The 18,628-nt window shown below is 37.2% G+C and overlaps 1 protein-coding gene and 1 non-coding gene across 8 annotated transcripts in view; one reads left to right on the plus strand and one right to left on the minus strand.

Moving 5' to 3' along the window:
* Positions 1–18,628, plus strand: part of TSGA10 (testis specific 10) — a 158,069-nt gene that overhangs the window by 84,763 nt on the left and 54,678 nt on the right. For all 7 annotated transcript variants that reach the window (XM_036028303.1, XM_028517269.2, XM_028517268.2 and 4 more), the window contains one exon: positions 2,312–2,497. In XM_036028303.1, coding sequence (XP_035884196.1) covers positions 2,312–2,497 — 186 coding nt within the window. The remainder of the gene's footprint in view (positions 1–2,311; positions 2,498–18,628) is intronic.
* On the minus strand, positions 5,317–5,423 carry LOC114501088. The gene has a single exon (XR_003684862.1). It is a non-coding gene; the product is annotated as a U6 spliceosomal RNA (small nuclear RNA).

Here is an 18,628-nt window from a genome sequence, read left to right on the forward strand (position 1 = left end):
GATGGGGGAGAAATAGTAAGAGTGCAGAATGGAAACAAGTTGTATCAAGAGAGAAATCAAAATTTAAAATGAGAATAATGACAGGAAAGAGGAAGGTGAAAATGGGGGAAGAGAAGGGATGGGTAAAATATGTGAATTGAAATAAACTATAGTATAAATTATAATCTGGTGACTTAATGTGCACAAACTTGCTGGAGAAGAGTTGAATGTTAAAAAGCTATTCAGGAAAGAAAATATTGCAAATCATGGAGAAGACCCCAGTGGATTTCTCTTGGTAGCCTCTAGTATTTATATTTACCACTGTTCCTTTCTTTCTGGATCCACCTCTGGTTATGTATGTCAGATGGTGACCCTGTCTGATCTTAGGCAGCCAGTTGGAGATGTCAAGGGATCTAGTGTCTATGGCTGTCTCCTTCAATTGTTAATCTAGTCAATCTGCACTCAGCAGTCAGCCTTAAGCATCACAGGGCCAGCACAGTGCCCCTAAGCTGGGGTTGAGGCTATTGCTCTCCCTCAGGGTGCTGCTGCTGCTCTGGGGAGTGGTCTCCCTGAGCACTGATGGCTGCTGCTGTATGAGGGATGGCTCAGCACCAGGATCCCAGCATCCACTTTCTCAGTTCTGTCCCCAAAGCTTCCATCCCCAGTCACTCCTCAGGTGTCTCCAGTCCCCTCTGCCCCCACCTTTGCTGGAGCCCAGAAAAAGTGGCTACAAATGAAAATTTGTGTGTTGGCTCTTTAAACGGCTCTTTGTGTCTCCAGCCATCTGTCTCTGGCAGAGAGCAACCCTGCCGCTTTTCGCCACTGCTTATTATCTGTGTATTTTTTGGGCTCTGATGCTCTGGGTTGGGGATCTCATCTTAGAGTTTAGATCCCACACTTCTCATGGAAATCCAACTGGTTGCTTAATTATCCCTCTCGCCCTGCAGCCTGTGGGTGTCCAGCCAGCTTTCTTGAATCTCCACTGTAATTCATACCAGTTAGTGCTGATGATGATTCTTCTGTCTACCCGAGGTTGTAAGGCTTCTCTCCCACTACTGTCCAGTTGGTTGTTCCAGGTGATTTCTCCACAATTTAGTTGTAATTTCAGGATGGTTCTGGGAAGAGGTCAATGTGTTTTTCATTCACTCCTCCACCATCTTCCCCTTATCTAGCCCAGTGTTTCTGATAGGGAAATGCACTGCTTATTAACAGGGAGGAGAGAAAGAAATCGAGTGCCTTTTTAATTAATTACAAAATAATGAATTATTTTTAGAATTACTTAGCCAAACCGTACTACTAAGATATGTTTTTAAATATAGCCTCAAAATGATTACTCAATATAGTATATTACTTGTGGAGCTGATTGTTTTCCTCTAGAAATAAGATCCTACTTTAGTCACTCTGCATGATAGAACTTTCCAGGTTTTAAAAAGGTGGTTCTACATTATATGCCCAGTATATAAATAGGTGTATATTTTTAATAGTATTTATAGGCATAGGCTTGATATTTTACTTCTGAGCCATTTCAGTCAAGTTATTAGAATAGTGAGCAAAAATGGATCAAAGAATAGTCCATGATGGAGAAAATTAAGGCTTGGGTTCTACATGAAAAGCAGGAATCAGTCCTGGTTGGTGTGGCTCAGTGGATTGAATGCTGGCCTGCAAATCAAAGGGTCTCTGGTTTGATTCCCAGTCTAGGGCACATACCTGGGTTGCAAGCCAAGTCCCCAGTAGGGGGTGCATGAGAGGCAACCACACATTGATGTTTCTCTCCTTTTCTTTCTCCCTCCCTTCCTGCCTCTAAAAATAAATAAATAAAATTTCTAAAAAAATGAAAAGCAGGAATCAGGCAGGAAATGCATCAAGTTGAGATAATTACCAAAAGTTGATGCTTAAGATGCAAGCAGCCAGAGCTCTATAGCAAGTACAACTCAGAAAAGTGGTGAGGAATAGGCCAGAACAGAAGCCTGGAAACCAGGTGAGAACTAGTCAGTAAGCAGATATATACAGAAAGAAAGACATGAAGGATTTTGTTTGAACAAAAGCAATTATAAGAGCATATTCATTCCTGTCCTGAAGATAAGACTAAGCTAATTCACTTTATTATATGGGTGAGTGTGACTCAGGAATCAGGGAAAATCATGGTCCCACTCCCTCTTGTTAATTATGGGACTACCACTTTTCTAAACTGAGAGTGTAGGTAGGATTCCTCAAGCCTATGTTACAGATGATCCTCATGGCAAACAAATTCCCAATGACCTGGCAAATAATGTTTAATTATACGTTGAACACTTTACGTCTTTTAAAGTAATACCTAAGGTTTGCTTTTCAGGAATCTGAGAACCGGCAAATGATGGACCAACTCCGAAAAGCTAATGAAGATGCTGAAAACTGGGAAAATAAGGCCCGGCAAGCAGAGACAGATAACAATACCCTTAAATTAGAACTTATCACTGCTGAGGCAGAGGGTAACAGATTAAAAGAAAAGGTAGATGCCCTCAATAGAGAGGTGGAGCAGGTAAGTTTGGGAAAATGTGGCTGTAGTGCATCTGCATCATATTCAGGAGTTTTGTTTGGCTTTCCATAAATTAAATGCACAAACACACAATGAATTTATTTATATGTGAATAATTTTGTTTTCTTTTAAATTTTAATATATTTTATTGATTATGATATTACCATTGTCCAATTCTTTTTTCTCCCTTTCTCCCCTTCTGCCCAGTCCACCGCTTCCATCCAGCATTGCCCCCGCCCCCGCCCACACTTAGTTCATGTCCATGGGTCATACATATAAGTTCTTTGGCTTCTCCATTTCCCGTACTATTCTTAACCTCCCCCTGTATATTTTGTACCTACAAATTATGCTTCTTATTCCTTGTACCTTTCCCCCCATTTTCTCCCCTTCCTCTCCCCATCGATAACCCTCCAGAAATGGAGACCTCCATTTCTGTGATTGTGTTCCTGTTTTACTTGTTTGCTTAGTTTGTTTTTGTTTTGTTAGGTTCAGTTGTTGATAGTTGTTTGTTGTCATTTTACTCTTCATAGTTCTGATCTTTTTCTTAGATAAGTCCTTTTAGCATTTCATATAATAAGGGTCTAGCGATGATGAATGCCTTTAACTTGACCTTATCTGAGGAGCAATTTAACTGATAATTCCATTCTAAATGATAGCTTTGCTAGATAGAGTTATCTTGTATATAGGTCTCTTATTTTTTCATGACATTTGAGTACTTCTTCCAGCCCCTTCTTGCCTGTAAGATTTCTTTTGAGAAATCAGTTGATGGTCTTATGGGAACTCCATTGTAGGCAACTGTCTCCTTTTCTCCTTTTGCTTTTAAGATTCTCTCCTTGTCTTTAATCTTGGGTAATGTAATTATGATCTGTCTTGGCATGTTCCTCTTTCAGTCCAACTTTTTGGGGGTTGCTGGACATGTATGTCCATTTTCTTCACCAGATTAGAGAAGTTTTCTTTCATTATTTTTTAAAATAAGTTTCCAATGTCTTGCTCTTTCTCCTGTCATTCTGGCACCTGTATGATTCAGATGTTGGGATATTTAAGTTGTCCCAGATGTTCCTAAGCCTTTCCTCATTTTTTTGAATTTTTGTTTCTTCATTCTGTTCTGGTTGAATGTTTATTTCTTTCTTTTGTTCCAAATCATTGACTTGATCCCAGTTTCTTTCCCTTCACTATTGGTTCCCTGTGTATTTTGCTTTATTTCACTTTGTATAGCCTTCACTTCTTCCTTTACTTTGCTACTGTACTCAGTCATTTCTATGAGCATCCTGATTACCAGTGTTTAAAACTCTGCGTCTGATAGCTTGGCTATCTCCTCGTTGCTTAGTTCTTTTCCTTTTTAACTGTTGTTCAATTAAGCTTGTCCCCATTTCCCCCCATTACTCTCCCTGCCCTACACACCCCCACCTCCCACACTCAATTCTACTTTGTCCCCTATTGTGTTTGTCCATGGGTCCTTTATATATGTTCCTTGATGACACATTCCCATCTTTCCCCTATTATCCCCTTCCTCTCCCCTTCCTCCTCCCTCTGGTTACTGTCAGTTTGTTCTTAATTTCAGTGTCTCTGATTATATTTTGCTTGCTTGTTTGTTTTGTTGATTAGGTTCCACTTATAGGTGTGATCATATAATGTTTGTCTTTCACCACTCGGCTTATTTCAGTTAGCATGATGCTCTCCAGTTCCATCCATGCTGTCGCGAAGGAGACCAACTCCTTTCTGTCTGCTTCACAGCATTACATTTTGTAAATGCACCACAGTCTTTTGGTCTACTTTTTACTGATGGGCACTTAGGCTGCTTCCAGTATGTGGCTATTGTAAATTGCACTACTATGAATATTGGGGTGCATAGGTTCTTTTGATTTGATGATTCAGGATTGTTAAGATATAATCCAAGCATTGGAATCACTAAATCAAAAGGCAGTTCCATTTTTATATTTTTTTTACTTTTATATTTATTATTGTTCAAGTAGAGGTGCCTCCATTTTTCCCCACCACACATCCCTGCCCCACGGCAGTTCCATTTTTGGTTTTTTGAGGAAATTGCATACTGTTATTCACAGTGGCTGCACCAGTCTGCATTCCCACCAACAATGTACTAGGGTTTCCTTTTCTCCAGAACTTCTCCAGCACTTATTGTTTGTTGATTTGTTTATGATGGCCATTCTGACTGGTATGAAGCAATATCCCATTGTAGTTTTAATTTGCATCTCTCCAATGGCTAGTGATGCTGAGCATCTTTTCATATGTCTCTGGGTCCTCTGTATGTCCTCCTTGGAGAAGTGTCTGTTCGGGTCCTTTGCCCATATTTTAATTGGATTGTTTACATTCCTGGTGTGGAGATGTGTTAGTTCTTTATCTATTTTGGAGATCAAACCCTTGTCTGATATATCATTGGCAAATATATTTTCCCATATGGTTAGTTCCTTTTTCATTTTGCTGATGTTTTCTTTAGCTCTGCAGAAGCTTTTTAATTTGATAAAGTCCCACTTGTTTATTCTTTCCTTTATGACCCTTGCTCTAGGGGACAGACCAGTGAAAATATTCTGTGTGGAATATCTGAGACTTTCCTGCCTATGTTCTCCAGTAAGACTTTTGTGGTGTTGTGATTGTATTTAAGTCTTTTATCCATCTTGAATTTACTTTTGTGTATGGTGTAAGTTGGTGCTCGAGTTTCATTTTTTTGCATGTAGCTGTCCAAATCTCCCAACATCATTTGTTGAAGGGACTCTTTTTACTCCATTTTATGTTTCTGCCCCATTTGTTGAATATTAATTGACCATAGAGACATGGGTTTATTTCTGGGCTCTATTCTGTTCCATAAAAATAAGGAACGCTTCACAGGTTTGCATGTCATCCTTGTGCAGAGGCTATGCTAATCTGCCCGGTATCATTCCAAATCTAGTATATGTGTTGCCAAAGTGAGCACTTGTCATTTAGTTATTTTTCTGTAGTTTTGATCTGTTCTTTCATTTGGGCCATATTTCTTTGTCTCAGCATATCAGTCTGGATGAATGTTTCTTCTTTAACTCCTTGGTTGTTGGGCTTCCATACAGTTTGATTTTCTGGCAGTTCTGGTTGGTTTTTGTTTTTAAATTGGTTGTGTGAGGAGTTGAAGCATATCTACCTACACCTCTATCTTGGTTGGAACTTCTCTGGAATGAATTTTCTTAAACTCTCCTATTTTTCTTTTTGTTTATATTTTTCATATTGGTTTAAAGGGATTATCTATGTATTCTTGATAATAGTCCTTTAATGACATTAACAGTTATATTCTTATGTCACATGTCTTTTCACTGTGCTTGCTTAATATAACAGAAGTTTTAAATTCTTGTGCTGTTGGAATTAGTCCATCTTTTATCATATGGTTTATGCTTTTTGTTTTATTTATGAAATTTTTTACTATTCTAAGACCAGAAAGATATTTTCTTATATTTTCTTTAAAAGTATGTGATATTTTCACCTTCACATTTAGGTCTTTAATTTACTTGAGATTGATTTTGTATATAGTTTAAAATAGAGATACAATTTTATATATCTGTGGATGGATATCATCCTTTCTTCACTGAATTATAAGTCTATTTTGTCATAAAAATAAGTTTCCATACGTTCTACTCTGTTGGTCAATTTATCTTTCTCCTTGCTCCAATATACTCTTGGAGCTTCTACAGTTTTATTAAGTTTTGATATCTAGTAGGATTCATGTTCCTCCCAAATTATTTTGAGTATACTTTGCCCTTATTAAACTCTCAAATGGATATTAGAATAAATTGACTGCATTTCATGATTTAACATATTTCTTCTTTTATATACATTTAAGACTGGAAATTTTTCTCTAAATATTTCTTTGGCTATATCCTACAAAATTTTGAGGTAATGCTGTTATTGCCATTCAGTTTTAAACATCACCTAATTCAATTATGATTTACTTTTGATCCCTAAAGTTATTTTAAAAATTTTTCATGTACAAGAGACTTGAGCTTATTATTCTTTTTTTTTTATTTTAATTTTGTTGTATATTATGATCAAATAAGATAACATAGTAATTCTTTGGTATCTATAAAGACTTGGTTGGTAGAAGCGTACACAATATTTGACAATAGTCCAAACGAGCTTGAAAAGCATATGTATTCACTTGTTGCTGGGTGTGTGTGTGTGTGTGTGTGTGTGTGCATACATATTAGTCTTCCTGGAAAAAGACCAGCCATTGTTAATATAAGAAGAATGGTTTGAGCAACATCAATGTAACAAGGCAGCCAAGGAGAGTGGACTGGAATGTGCATGCATGAACAATGGCAACTTCACTGTACTAGTCAGTAGGAGCAGTAGATGCTGTTGAGTGAGCACATATACTTTGTTGTTGTCACATGCAAAATGACTGAGTGAGTAGAGCAACAAATCCACATCAAATTTTGTGTTAAGTTTGAACATTCCTCTATGGAAACTATTCAGATGATTCAGAAGACTCCAGCTATGGGCAACTGGTGATTGACAGCCTCATCACAACAACACACTGGTTCATGCATCACATCTTGTGCAGAGTTTTTTGGTGAAATATCAAATCACCCAGGTGACTCAGCCTCCCTACAGCCCAGACTTGGTTCACTGAGACTTCTGTCTTTTCCCAAAACTAAAATCACCTTTGAAAGGGAAAAAATTTCAGACTGTCAATAAGATTCAGGAAAACATGACACAGTAGCTGATAGCAATTGGGAGAACCGTAGGAGGACCCAAGGTACCTACTTTAAAGGGGACTGAGGCATCATTGTCCAGTGTGTAATATTTCTTATATCTTGTGTCTTTTTAAATAAATGTGTCTGTTTTTCATATTACATGGTTGGATACCTTTGGACAGACCTCATATTTCATATTCAAATCAATTAAAAACCCAGTTATCTCTCACAGGTTAACAGAAACACAAGGTGCCCATGAAGACTGGGCTACTTAGGGAAGGACATGCCTACAAGTCTCAGAGTCTTGTGGAAGGGCCCAGGTAGAAGAAGGGTCTGGTTCCCTAAGTGGCTAAAACAACCTGTGTATTTCTAATGCTATAGCTCTAATGACTAATGATGTCATGCAGCTTTCAACATTCTGTGATCACATGTATGATCACTAACATATCTTCTTTTGTGAAATATCCACATCTGTGGCCTATATTTTTATTAGGGTTCTTTTTATTAAGTTGTGAGAATTGTTTTTGATTACTCTAGATGTTCCTTTGTCAGATACATGTATTTTTAAATATTCTAGTTATTGACTTGCCTTTTTCTTTCCTTTTTATTGTTCTCCTCTGAGTATTTAATAAATGATTTCTTTTTTATAATTTTTTATTTTTGTTCAAACTAAAAGCTTTCACACTAAAATCAGGAACAAGGCAAGGATGTCCACTTTTACCACTTTTATTCAACATAGTTGGAAGTCCTAACCACAGCAATCAGACAAGAAAAAGAAACAAAAGGCATCCAAATTGGGAAGGAGGAAGTAAAATTGTTGCTGTTTGCAGATGATAAAGTGTACATTGAAAACCCTATAGACTCTACCAAAAAACTACTCAACCTAATAAGTGAATCTGGTAAAGCAGTGGGATGCAAAGTCAGTACTCAGAAGTCAAAGGCATTTGTGTATACCAACAATGAAATATCAGAAACAGAAGTCAGGAAAAAAATCCCATTTGCTATAGCAACAAGAAAAATGAAGTACCTAGGAATAAACCTAACCAAGGAGGTAAAAGACCTGTACTCAGAAAACTACACAACACTGAAGAAAGAAATTAAGGAAGACACAAACAAATGGAAGCAGATACCATGTTCATGGGTTGAAAGAGTTACATCATCAAAATGTCCATACTACCTGAAGCAATTTATAGATTCAATGCAATCCCTATTAACATATCAATGACATATTTCACAGATATAGAACAAACATTTCAAAAATTTATATAGAACTGTAAACGGCCCCAAAAGCTGCAGCAATTTTGAGAAAGAACAAAGTAGGAGAGATCACAATACCTGACATGAAACTATATTACAAGGCCATGGTAATCAAAACAGCCTGGTACTGGCATAAGAACAGACACATAGACCAATGGAACAGAATGGAGAGCCTGGAAATAATGCCAAGTCTCTATGATCAATTAATAATTGACAAAGGGGGAAGAAGCATGAAGTGGAGTAAAAATAGCCTCTTCAACAAATAGTGTTGGGAGAACCGGACAGCTACATGCAAAAAAAATGAAACTTAATGACCAACTCACACCATACACAAAAATAAACTCAAGCTGAATAAAAGACTTATATACATATATCTTAATATCATCAAAGTCCTAGAGGAGAACATAGGCAGGAAAATTTCAGATATTCCACACAGCAATGTTTTCACCAATATGTTCCCTAGAGTAAGGGACATAAAGGAAAGAATAAACAAACAGGACTACATCAAAATGAAAAGCCTCTTCATGGCCTTTTTTATTTTCTTAATAAAGTCTTTTTAAGAGTAGAAATTTGAAATTTTTGATAAAGTTCATTGTATCAGTTTTCTTTTATACTTTGTACTCCTTTGTCCCATCTAATAAATCTTTGCATACACCAAGGTGCACAGACTTTCTTCTGTCTCACCTAGAAATATTGTACTTCTCATATTTATATCTATGATACATTTTGAATTAATATTTGTGAATGAGAGATCTAAGATGGCGTCGGAGTAGGAAGGAGCAGATTTGGCTTTCCTCTGCTCAGGGGAGAGAGTCCTGACCGATCTTTGGAGTGGAAAGGCAAGCAACCAACATACTTCAGCATTTTTGAGAACGGAGGACCAAGGATTGTGGCAGAACCGAAAGAACAAAGAACAGATCGCTGCATCAAGAAGAACCAGCCTCAACACAACCTGCCCTCACCAGCACAACAAAATATAGAAGGTGGTGGACAGAGTGACCCACATTTAACCAGCTGGCGGGAAGGAACCACCAAAGAAAGACTCAACAACAATCAGAACCCAAAGGCAAACACAAAGCCAACTTAAACAACAGCCCAAGACCAGCGAGCTTGGGGGGTCAAGGAAACAGTACCACTGAAACTCACTGCTACTCTACTAAAGAAGTTCACATCATAAACTGAGGGAGCCAGAACAGATCAATATAAGAAGCTGAGGTGAACAAGAAGAGTCTCACAAACAATGGAAAGACAAAGAAATACTCCCCAAATGAAAGGAAAGGAGGAAGCCTCAAAAAGAATGCTAAATGAAACAGAGGCAATTCAACTATCAGATATTGAATTCGAAGCAGTGATTGTCAGGAAGCTCAATGAGCTCACAATGAGCTACGAGAAACTACAGGGAAGCTACAATGAACTCAATGAAAACTACATCAGCATAAAAAAGGAAATAGAAACTCTCAACAAGGGCCAAGAGGAAATGAAGAATACAATCTCTGAAATGAAGAACACAGTAGAAGGAATGAAAAGCAGGATCGATGAAGCAGAAGATCGGATCAGCGAGCTAGAGGACAAAATAGAAGAAAACACCCAGAAAGAGCAAGAAAGGGAAAAGAGGCTCAGAAAGAATGAAGAGGGATTAAGAGAAATGCAAGACAATATGAAATGTAATAATATCCGTATAATAGGGATACCAGAAGGAGAAGAAGAAGAACAAGGGATAGAAAACCTAGTTGAACAAGTGATGATGGAAAACTTCCCTAATTTGATGAGACAAAAAGTCACACAAATACAGGAAACACAGAGAGTCCCAATCAAGAGGAACCCAAGGAGGCCCACCTCAAGACACATCATAATTAAAATGGCAAAATTTCAAGACAAAGAGAGAATCTTAAAGGCAGCAAGGGAGAAGAAGGAAGTAACATACAAGGGGGCCCCAATAAGGCTAACAGCTGACTTCTCAATGGAAACACTCCAAGCCAGAAGAGAATGGCAAGAAATAATCCAAGTAATGAGAACCAGAGGCCTGCAACCACGACTACTTTACCCAGCAAGGCTCTCAATTAAGATAGAAGGCCAAATAAGAAGCTTCTCAGACAAAAGAAGTCTAAAAGAATACACCTCCACTAAACCAGCTCTGCAAGAGATGCTGAAGGGACTGCTTTAAGGAAAGAAAGGAAAAGAGAGAGTGAGAGAGGATCACACGTACATAAAAGGCAATGAATAAGTACTTATCAATAATAACCTTAAACGTAAATGGACTAAACGCTCCAATCAAAAGACATAGAATAGCTGATTGGATAAGAAAACATGGCCCACACATATGCTGTCTACAAGAGACCCACCTCAGGATAAAAGATCTGCACAGGTTGAAAGTGAAGGGCTGGAAACAAATTTTCCAAGCAAATGGACAGGAGAAAAAAGCCGAGGTAGCAATACTCATATCTGACAAAATAGACTTCCAAAGAAGATCCATAAAGAGAGACCCAGAAGGTCATTTCATAATACTCAAGGGAAGAATTCACCAAGAAGACATAAACATAGTAAATATATATGCACCCAACATAGGAGCACTTAATACATAAAGAAAATCTTAGAGGACTTCAAGAAAGATATGGACAGCAACACAATTATTGTGGGGGATTTTAACACCCCTCTATCAAAAATGGACAGATCTTCCAAACAAAACATCAACAAAGATATTGTGGCATTGAACAATACCCTAGATGAACTGGGCTTTACTGATATCTACAGAACCCTCCATCCCAAAGAAGCTAAATACACATTTTTTTCAAATGTACATGGAACATTTTCAAAGACTGACCACATGATAGGACACAAAACAAGCCTCAACAATTTCAAAAAAATTGAAATCATACCAAGCAATTTCTCGGATCACAAGGGACTGAAACTAGAAACCAACCCCAAGGAAAAAAACCCAAAACACTCAAATTCATGGAGATTAAACAGCATGCTATTAAACAATGAATGGGTCAAGAATGATATTAGGGAAGAAATCCAACGGTTTTTGGAAACAAATGAAAACGAACTCACAACAACCCAAAACTTATGGGACACAGCCAAGGCAGTCCTGAGAGGGAAGATCATAGCGATACAGGCCCACCTAAAAAAGTTAGAAACATTTCAAACAAACAACCTAACCCTACGTCTACAAGAACTCGAGGAACAACAAAAAAGACAGCCCAGAGCAAGCAGAAGGAAGGAAATAACCAAGATCAGAGCAGAATTAAATGACATAGAGACTAAAAGCACAATTCTAAAGATCAATGAATCCAAGAGTTGGTTCTTTGAAAAGATAAACAAAATCGACAAGCCTTTAAACAGACTCATCAAGAAAAAAAGAGAGAAAACCCAAATAAACACAATCAAAAATGAAAGAGGAGAGATTACAACAGATACCACAGAAATACAAAGGATTGTAAGAAATTACTACAAAGAGCTGTATGCCAAGAAATTTGAAAACCTAGATGAAATGGACAAATTTCTAGAAAAATATAACCTTCCAAAACTCAATAAAATGGAAGCAGAAAGCCTCAACAAACCAATAACAGCAAAAGAAATCGAAGCAGTAATCCAAAAACTCCCAACACACAAAAGCCCTGGACCAGATGGTTTCACAGGAGAATTCTACAAAGCATTTAAGGAAGAACTAACACCTATCCTTCACAGACTATTTCAAAAAATCCAAAAAGATGGAAGACTACCAAACTCTTTTTATGAGGCCAACATCATCTTAATCCCAAAACCAGATAAAGACACAACAAAGAAAGAAAACTACAGGCCAGTATCGCTGATGAACATTGACGCTAAAATCCTCAACAAGATACTGGCAAACCGCATCCAACAGTACATTAAGAAGATCATACACCATGACCAAGTTGGATTCATTCCAGGTATGCAAGGATGGTACAATATACGCAAATCAGTAAATGTAATACATCACATAAACAAAAGCAAAGACAAAAACCACATGATCATATCAATAGATGCAGAAAAAGCATTTGATAAGGTACAGCACCCATTTATGATAAAAACACTCAGTAAAGTGGGAATAGAGGGAGCATTCCTCAACATAATAAAGGCCATATATGAGAAACCTACAGCCAACATTATACTCAATGGGCAAAAATTAAAATCTTTTCCACTAAGAACAGGAACAAGACAAGGATGTCCACTTTCACCACTTCTATTCAATATAGTACTGGAGGTTCTAGCCACAGCAATCAGACAAGAAAAAGAAATAAAAGGAATCCAAATCGGAAAGGAGGAAACAAAACTGTCACTGTTTGCAGATGACATGATAGTGTACATAGAAAATCCTACAGACTCCACCAAAAAACTGCTTGACCTAATAAATGAATTTGGTAAAACAGCGGGATACAAAGTCAATATCCAGAAATCAAAGGCATTTCTGTACACCAACAATGAAACAGCAGAAGCAGAAATCAAGAAAAAAATCCCATTTGAAATAGCAAAAAGGAAAATAAAATACCTAGGAATAAACCTAACCAAAGAGGTAAAAGACCTGTATTCAGAAAACTACATAACACTGAGGAGAGAAATCAAGGAAGACACAAACAAATGGAAACATATACCGTGTTCATGGATTGGAAGAATTAATATCATTAAAATGTCCATACTACCAAAAGCAATCTACACATTCAATGCAATACCTATTAAAGTACCAATGGCATATTTCACAGACATAGAACAAACACTTCAACAATTTATATGGAACCATAAATGACCCCGAATAGCTGCTGCAATTTTGAGAAAGAAGAGTAAAGTAGGAGGAATCACAATACCTGACACTAAACTATACTACAAGGCCACTGTAATCAAAACAGCCTGGTACTGGCATAAAAACAGGCACATGGACCAATGGAACAGAACAGAGAGCCCAGAAATAAACTCAAGCCTCTACGGTCAATTAATATTTGACAAAGGAAGCAGCAACATAAAATGGAATAAAAATAGCCTCTTCAACAAATGGTGTTGGGAGAACTGGACAGCTACGTGCAAAAAAATGAAACTCGAGCACCAACTTACACCTTATACAAAAATAGATTCAAGGTGGATAAAAGACTTAAATATAAAGCGTGACACCATTAAAGTCCTAGAAGAGAACGTAGGTAGGAAAATCTCAGATATTTCATGCAGAAACTTTTTTACTGACTTGTCTCCTAGAGCAAGGGACATAAAGGAAAGAATAAACAAATGGGACCTCATCAAAATTAAAAGCTTTTGCACAGCTAAGGAAAACAGTATCAAAATAAAAAGAGAACCAACTGTATGGGAAAACATATTTGCTAATGATACCTCAGACAAGGGTTTAATCTCCAAAATATATAAAGAACTTACACGACTCCACTCTAAGAAGACAAGTAACCCAATTAAAAAATGGGCAAAGGACTTGAACAGACACTTCTCCAAGGAGGACATACAGAAAATCCAAAGACACATGAAGCAATGTTCAATATCGCTAGCCATCAGAGAGATGCAAATTAAAACCACAATGAGATACCACTTCACACCAGTCAGAATGGCCATCATAAACAAAGCAACAAACAACAAGTGTTGGAGAGGATGTGGAGAAACGGGGTCCCTAGTGTACTGTTGGTGGGACTGCAGACTGGTACAACCATTATGGAAAGCAGTTTGGAACTTCCTCAGAAAACTAAAAACGGATCTGCCTTTTGACCCAGCAATTCCATTGCTGGGACTCTATCCTAAGAACACTAAAACACCAATACAAAACAACCTTTGCACCCCGATGTTCATAGCAGCACAATTTACAATAGCTAGGTGCTGGAAGCAACCTAGATGCCCATCAGTAAATGAATGGATCAAAAAACTATGGTACATTTACACAATGGAATTCTATGCAGCAGAAAGAAAGAAGGAGCTCATACCCTTTGCAACAGCATGGATGGAGCTGGAAAGCATTATGCTAAGTGAAACAAGCCAGGCAGTGAAAGACAAATACCACATGATATCACCTTTAACAGGAATCTAAACAACAAAACAAAACAAAACAAAAAACTAGCAAAATATAACCAAAGACACTGAAATAGGGGATAGTCTGACAGTGGCCAGAGGGGAGAGAAGAGGGAATTTCAGGGGGGAATGGGTAGGGATTACAGGAACAAATTTGGAGGACACATGGACAAAAACTAGGGGTGGGGGGTAATGGGGGGAAGGGGGGAGGGTTGGGTGGAGGGGCTGGAACGGGAGTAGGGGGGAGAAAACTGTACTTGAACAATGATTGAAATAAAAAAAATAGTGTAAAAAATTTGTGAATGATATAAGATGGTCAAGGTTCATTTTTTTAATTTATTTTTTTGATTACACTTGACATACAATATTATATTAGTTTCAGATATACAACACAGTTATTAGACATTTATATACCTTACAAAGTGATCACCACAAGTTTAGTACCCATCTGACAATGCACATACTGACAACAATATTATTGACTATGTTTCTTATGCTGAACTTTACATCCCTGAACTATTTTTATAACTGACAATTTGTACTCCTTGTACTTCTTAATCCCTTCACCTTTTTCACCCATCCCCCTAACACCCTCCTCATCTGGCAACCATCAGTTTTTTCTGTGTATCTATGAGTTTGTTTCTGCTTTGTTCATTTATTTTTAGATGTCACATATAAGTGAAATCATATATTTGTCTTTCTCTCTGATTTATTTCATTTAGCATAATACCCACTAGATCCATCCATGTTTTTGCAAATTGTACAATTTCATCCTTTTTTATGACTGACTAATATTCCACTATATATATATGCATGGCGTTCTCTTTATCTATTCACCTATTTATGGACACTTAGGCCACTTCCATAACTTGGCTATTGTAGATAATGCTGCAATAAACATAGGGGTGCACATATCTTTTCAAATTAATGTTTTGGATTTCTTCAGATAAATAGCCAGAAGTGGGTTTGCTGGGTCATATGGTAGTTATATTTTTAAATTTTTGAGGAACATCTGCACTCCTTATTATAGTGGCTGAACCAATTTGCAATTCTACCAATAGTTCACAAGGGTTCCCTTTCTCCACATCCTTGCCACCACTTATTGTTTGTTGATTTATTGATAATAGCCAGTCTGACAGGTGGGAAATGAGAGCTCATTGTGGTTTTAATTTGTATTTCTCTGATTATTAATGATATTGAACATCTATTCATATGTCTATTGGTCATCTGTGTGTCCTCTTCAGAAAAATGCCTATTCAAGCCCTTTGTCCTTTTTTTAAATTGGATTTTCTTTTTGGTGTTAAATTGTATGAATTACTTTTATATACAACCTAATGACTGGGAGTTAGTTTTCATTTGTTGATTTCCTTACATATGTTTACAGTTACCCTGGGATGACAGGGCCTTTATGACTTTCTTCCTGACATTACTCCACTGTTAAGCTCCACTAATGTCTGGCTGTTTGTTTTATTGTTTTCAACAATGCCCTCCAGCTAAAATTGTTTCACCAACTGATTCAATTAAATTTGGGTTCCTTTCAAGCAGCAGTGTCCAACCTTTTGGTATCTCTGGGCCACACTGGAAGAAAAAGAGGTGTCTTGGGCTTCACATTAAATACATTGAGTCACATAATCACAAAAAAATCTCAGAATGTTTTAAGTATGATTTTGTTTTGGGCCATATTCATAGCCATCCTGACACTGTGATCCATGGGCCACAGATTGGACGCTGCTACATAAGGATAGTTTTAGAGGTCAATATTTGAGTATTCTTTAACGTGAGAATGTTCTTAGCAGTCTCTTTGGTATTCTTTAGTAAACTAGCTGACCTATGGTTTAGCTTATATCTCTAAAGAGTTTACCAGTCTCTTTTTAATTTTTTTTTACCATACCCTCCAAGTCTTTTCACCATACCCTTTATTGTTCTTGAGAACACTTTAGTCTTGGACTTCCCCACAGTCTGTTGGAAATGAACTAAGTTTCTCTGTAAGAGCTTAGAAACTTCCTGCCTTATGGCTTCCCTCTCCCTCTAGGCAAAATCAGCCAGGCCTCTCAAGCTTGTGTGGTGACAGTGGTGCAGTTGTCTTTGAGTGGCATGTCTATTTTAGGATCTACACATCTGGTAGGGGTGGTGGGAGTATGGTTGTAACCTCTGTTTCTCTGAATGCCTCTGCTAGTGTGGAACGTCTTTGTGAAAAACCTGTGTTAAGGAGAATCAGGGCCACCATGTTCTCAGTGAACCACAAACAAGACAGAACTTCTATCCCATGTGTAGAGCTTGTGCTGAAGAAAGAAGTCCCTATCTTCCAGGTGTACTTGCCAGGAACTTAGCCTGGGATGGGATGAAAAATGCTAATATTCTATTTCTCATGTGACGATGCTATAGTTTTTGACTAGGTACTCAGGGAAGAGAGAGCACTGTTTGGGGGGTGAGTGGAGTTTTCGTCACTGAGCTGGGAGTGGGGGGAGAGGGAACAGGTCATCCTTCAGACTTTCACCAGCCACAGACTTTCACTCTTCTTACCCAGTTTTAGTTGGTTTTATTGAAATGTTTTTTCATTAACTGTATGTCCTTAGGACCATTTCAAGAGACTATTTAAAGACCATTTAAAGTTGCTTTTTTATAATTTTCATCAGCTTCACAAGGGAGTGGTTGTGTGGAGCTCCTCACATTGCCATACAAGAAGTGGAGCCTTTATCCTACACAGTTATGTTATATTTTCATCTATGTCAAAATAATTTTCAAGTTACCCTTATCTTATATTATTTTCTAGTATGATTTAATTTTCAATATTTGGAGATTAAAATATCTCTCTAGTTTTCGAGTTTTTAGTCTTTTACATTTATTGAGACTCTGTTATGGACCCGTATGCTCATCTTGCTGGGTATTTCATATATACTTGAAAAGAATGTGGATTTTTTGATGTTGGATGAAATGTTCTATAAATGTCATTTGGGTCCAGTTTTTTAGTTCCTCTGTCTACTGAGTTTCTGTTTCATTGTTCTATCAGTTACTGAGAGAAGATTAATATCTCCAACTATATCTGTGCATTTGTGTATTTTTTCTTTTATTTCTGTCATGTTCTTTTATATATTTGAAGCTGTATTTTAGATACATATAGATTTAGGTTTTCCATTTTTAATGAATTTATCTCCATCCATTATGTTTTTTATCCTGTAGCATACTTTGTGAGATATTAATATAATCATTTCAGTCTTCTTATGGTTATTATTTGTATGGCATATCTTTCCACAGGCTTTTATTTTATCTCTGTATCTTTAGTTTAAAATTAAATTCCTTTAGATAGCATATGGTTGGATCTTGCTTTTTAAAAAACCCATACAATTTTATTTTGATTAGATTTCTCTTTCTTTTAAATAGATTTTATTTCTTTTTTAAAGAGAGAGGAAGGTAGGGAGAAAGAGAGGGAGAGAAACATCAATGTGTGGTTGCCTCTCACGTGCCCCCAAATGGGGGACCTGGCTCGCAACCCAAGCATGTGCCCTGACTGGTAATTGAATTGGTGACCCTTTGGTTTTCAGGCTGGCACTCAGTCCACCTAGCTGCACCAACCAGGGCAGATCTTGCTTTTCAAAAAACCCAATCTTACAACATCTGTCATTGAATTGTAGTCTAAGGTCATTTACATTTAATGTATTATTAATACAGTGTGTATAAATCTATCATGTTATTTGTTTTATATTTGTCTTATTTATTATTTATATCATTTTTTACTCTTTTCCTGCCTTCTTTTTTTCAGTTTTATTGACAAATAATTGACATGCCTCACGGTATAAGTTTAAGGTGTACAGCTTTATAGTTTGATTCACATATACTGTGAAATAATTACCAAATACATTCAGCTAACACCTGTCTTCACACACACACACACACACACACACACACACCCCACACACAATCAAAACAAAAGAAAGGAAGAAGGAAAAATTTTATTCTGAGATAAGAGCTCTTAGGGTTTACTCTTTTAACTTTCCTATATATCATACAGGAGTGTTAGTTATAGTCATCATGTTGTACATTACATACCTAGCTTTTCTTTCTATTTTTCTTTTTTTAAATAGATTTTATTGATTATGCAATTACAGTTGTTCCAATACCCCCCTTTATTGCCCTCCACCCTGCACCCCCCACTTTCACCACCATTCCCCCATGCCTTGCTTGGTTCATG

This window comes from Phyllostomus discolor, chromosome 6, assembly GCF_004126475.2.
Source record: "Phyllostomus discolor isolate MPI-MPIP mPhyDis1 chromosome 6, mPhyDis1.pri.v3, whole genome shotgun sequence".
NCBI classification, from domain to species: Eukaryota; Metazoa; Chordata; class Mammalia; order Chiroptera; family Phyllostomidae; genus Phyllostomus; species Phyllostomus discolor.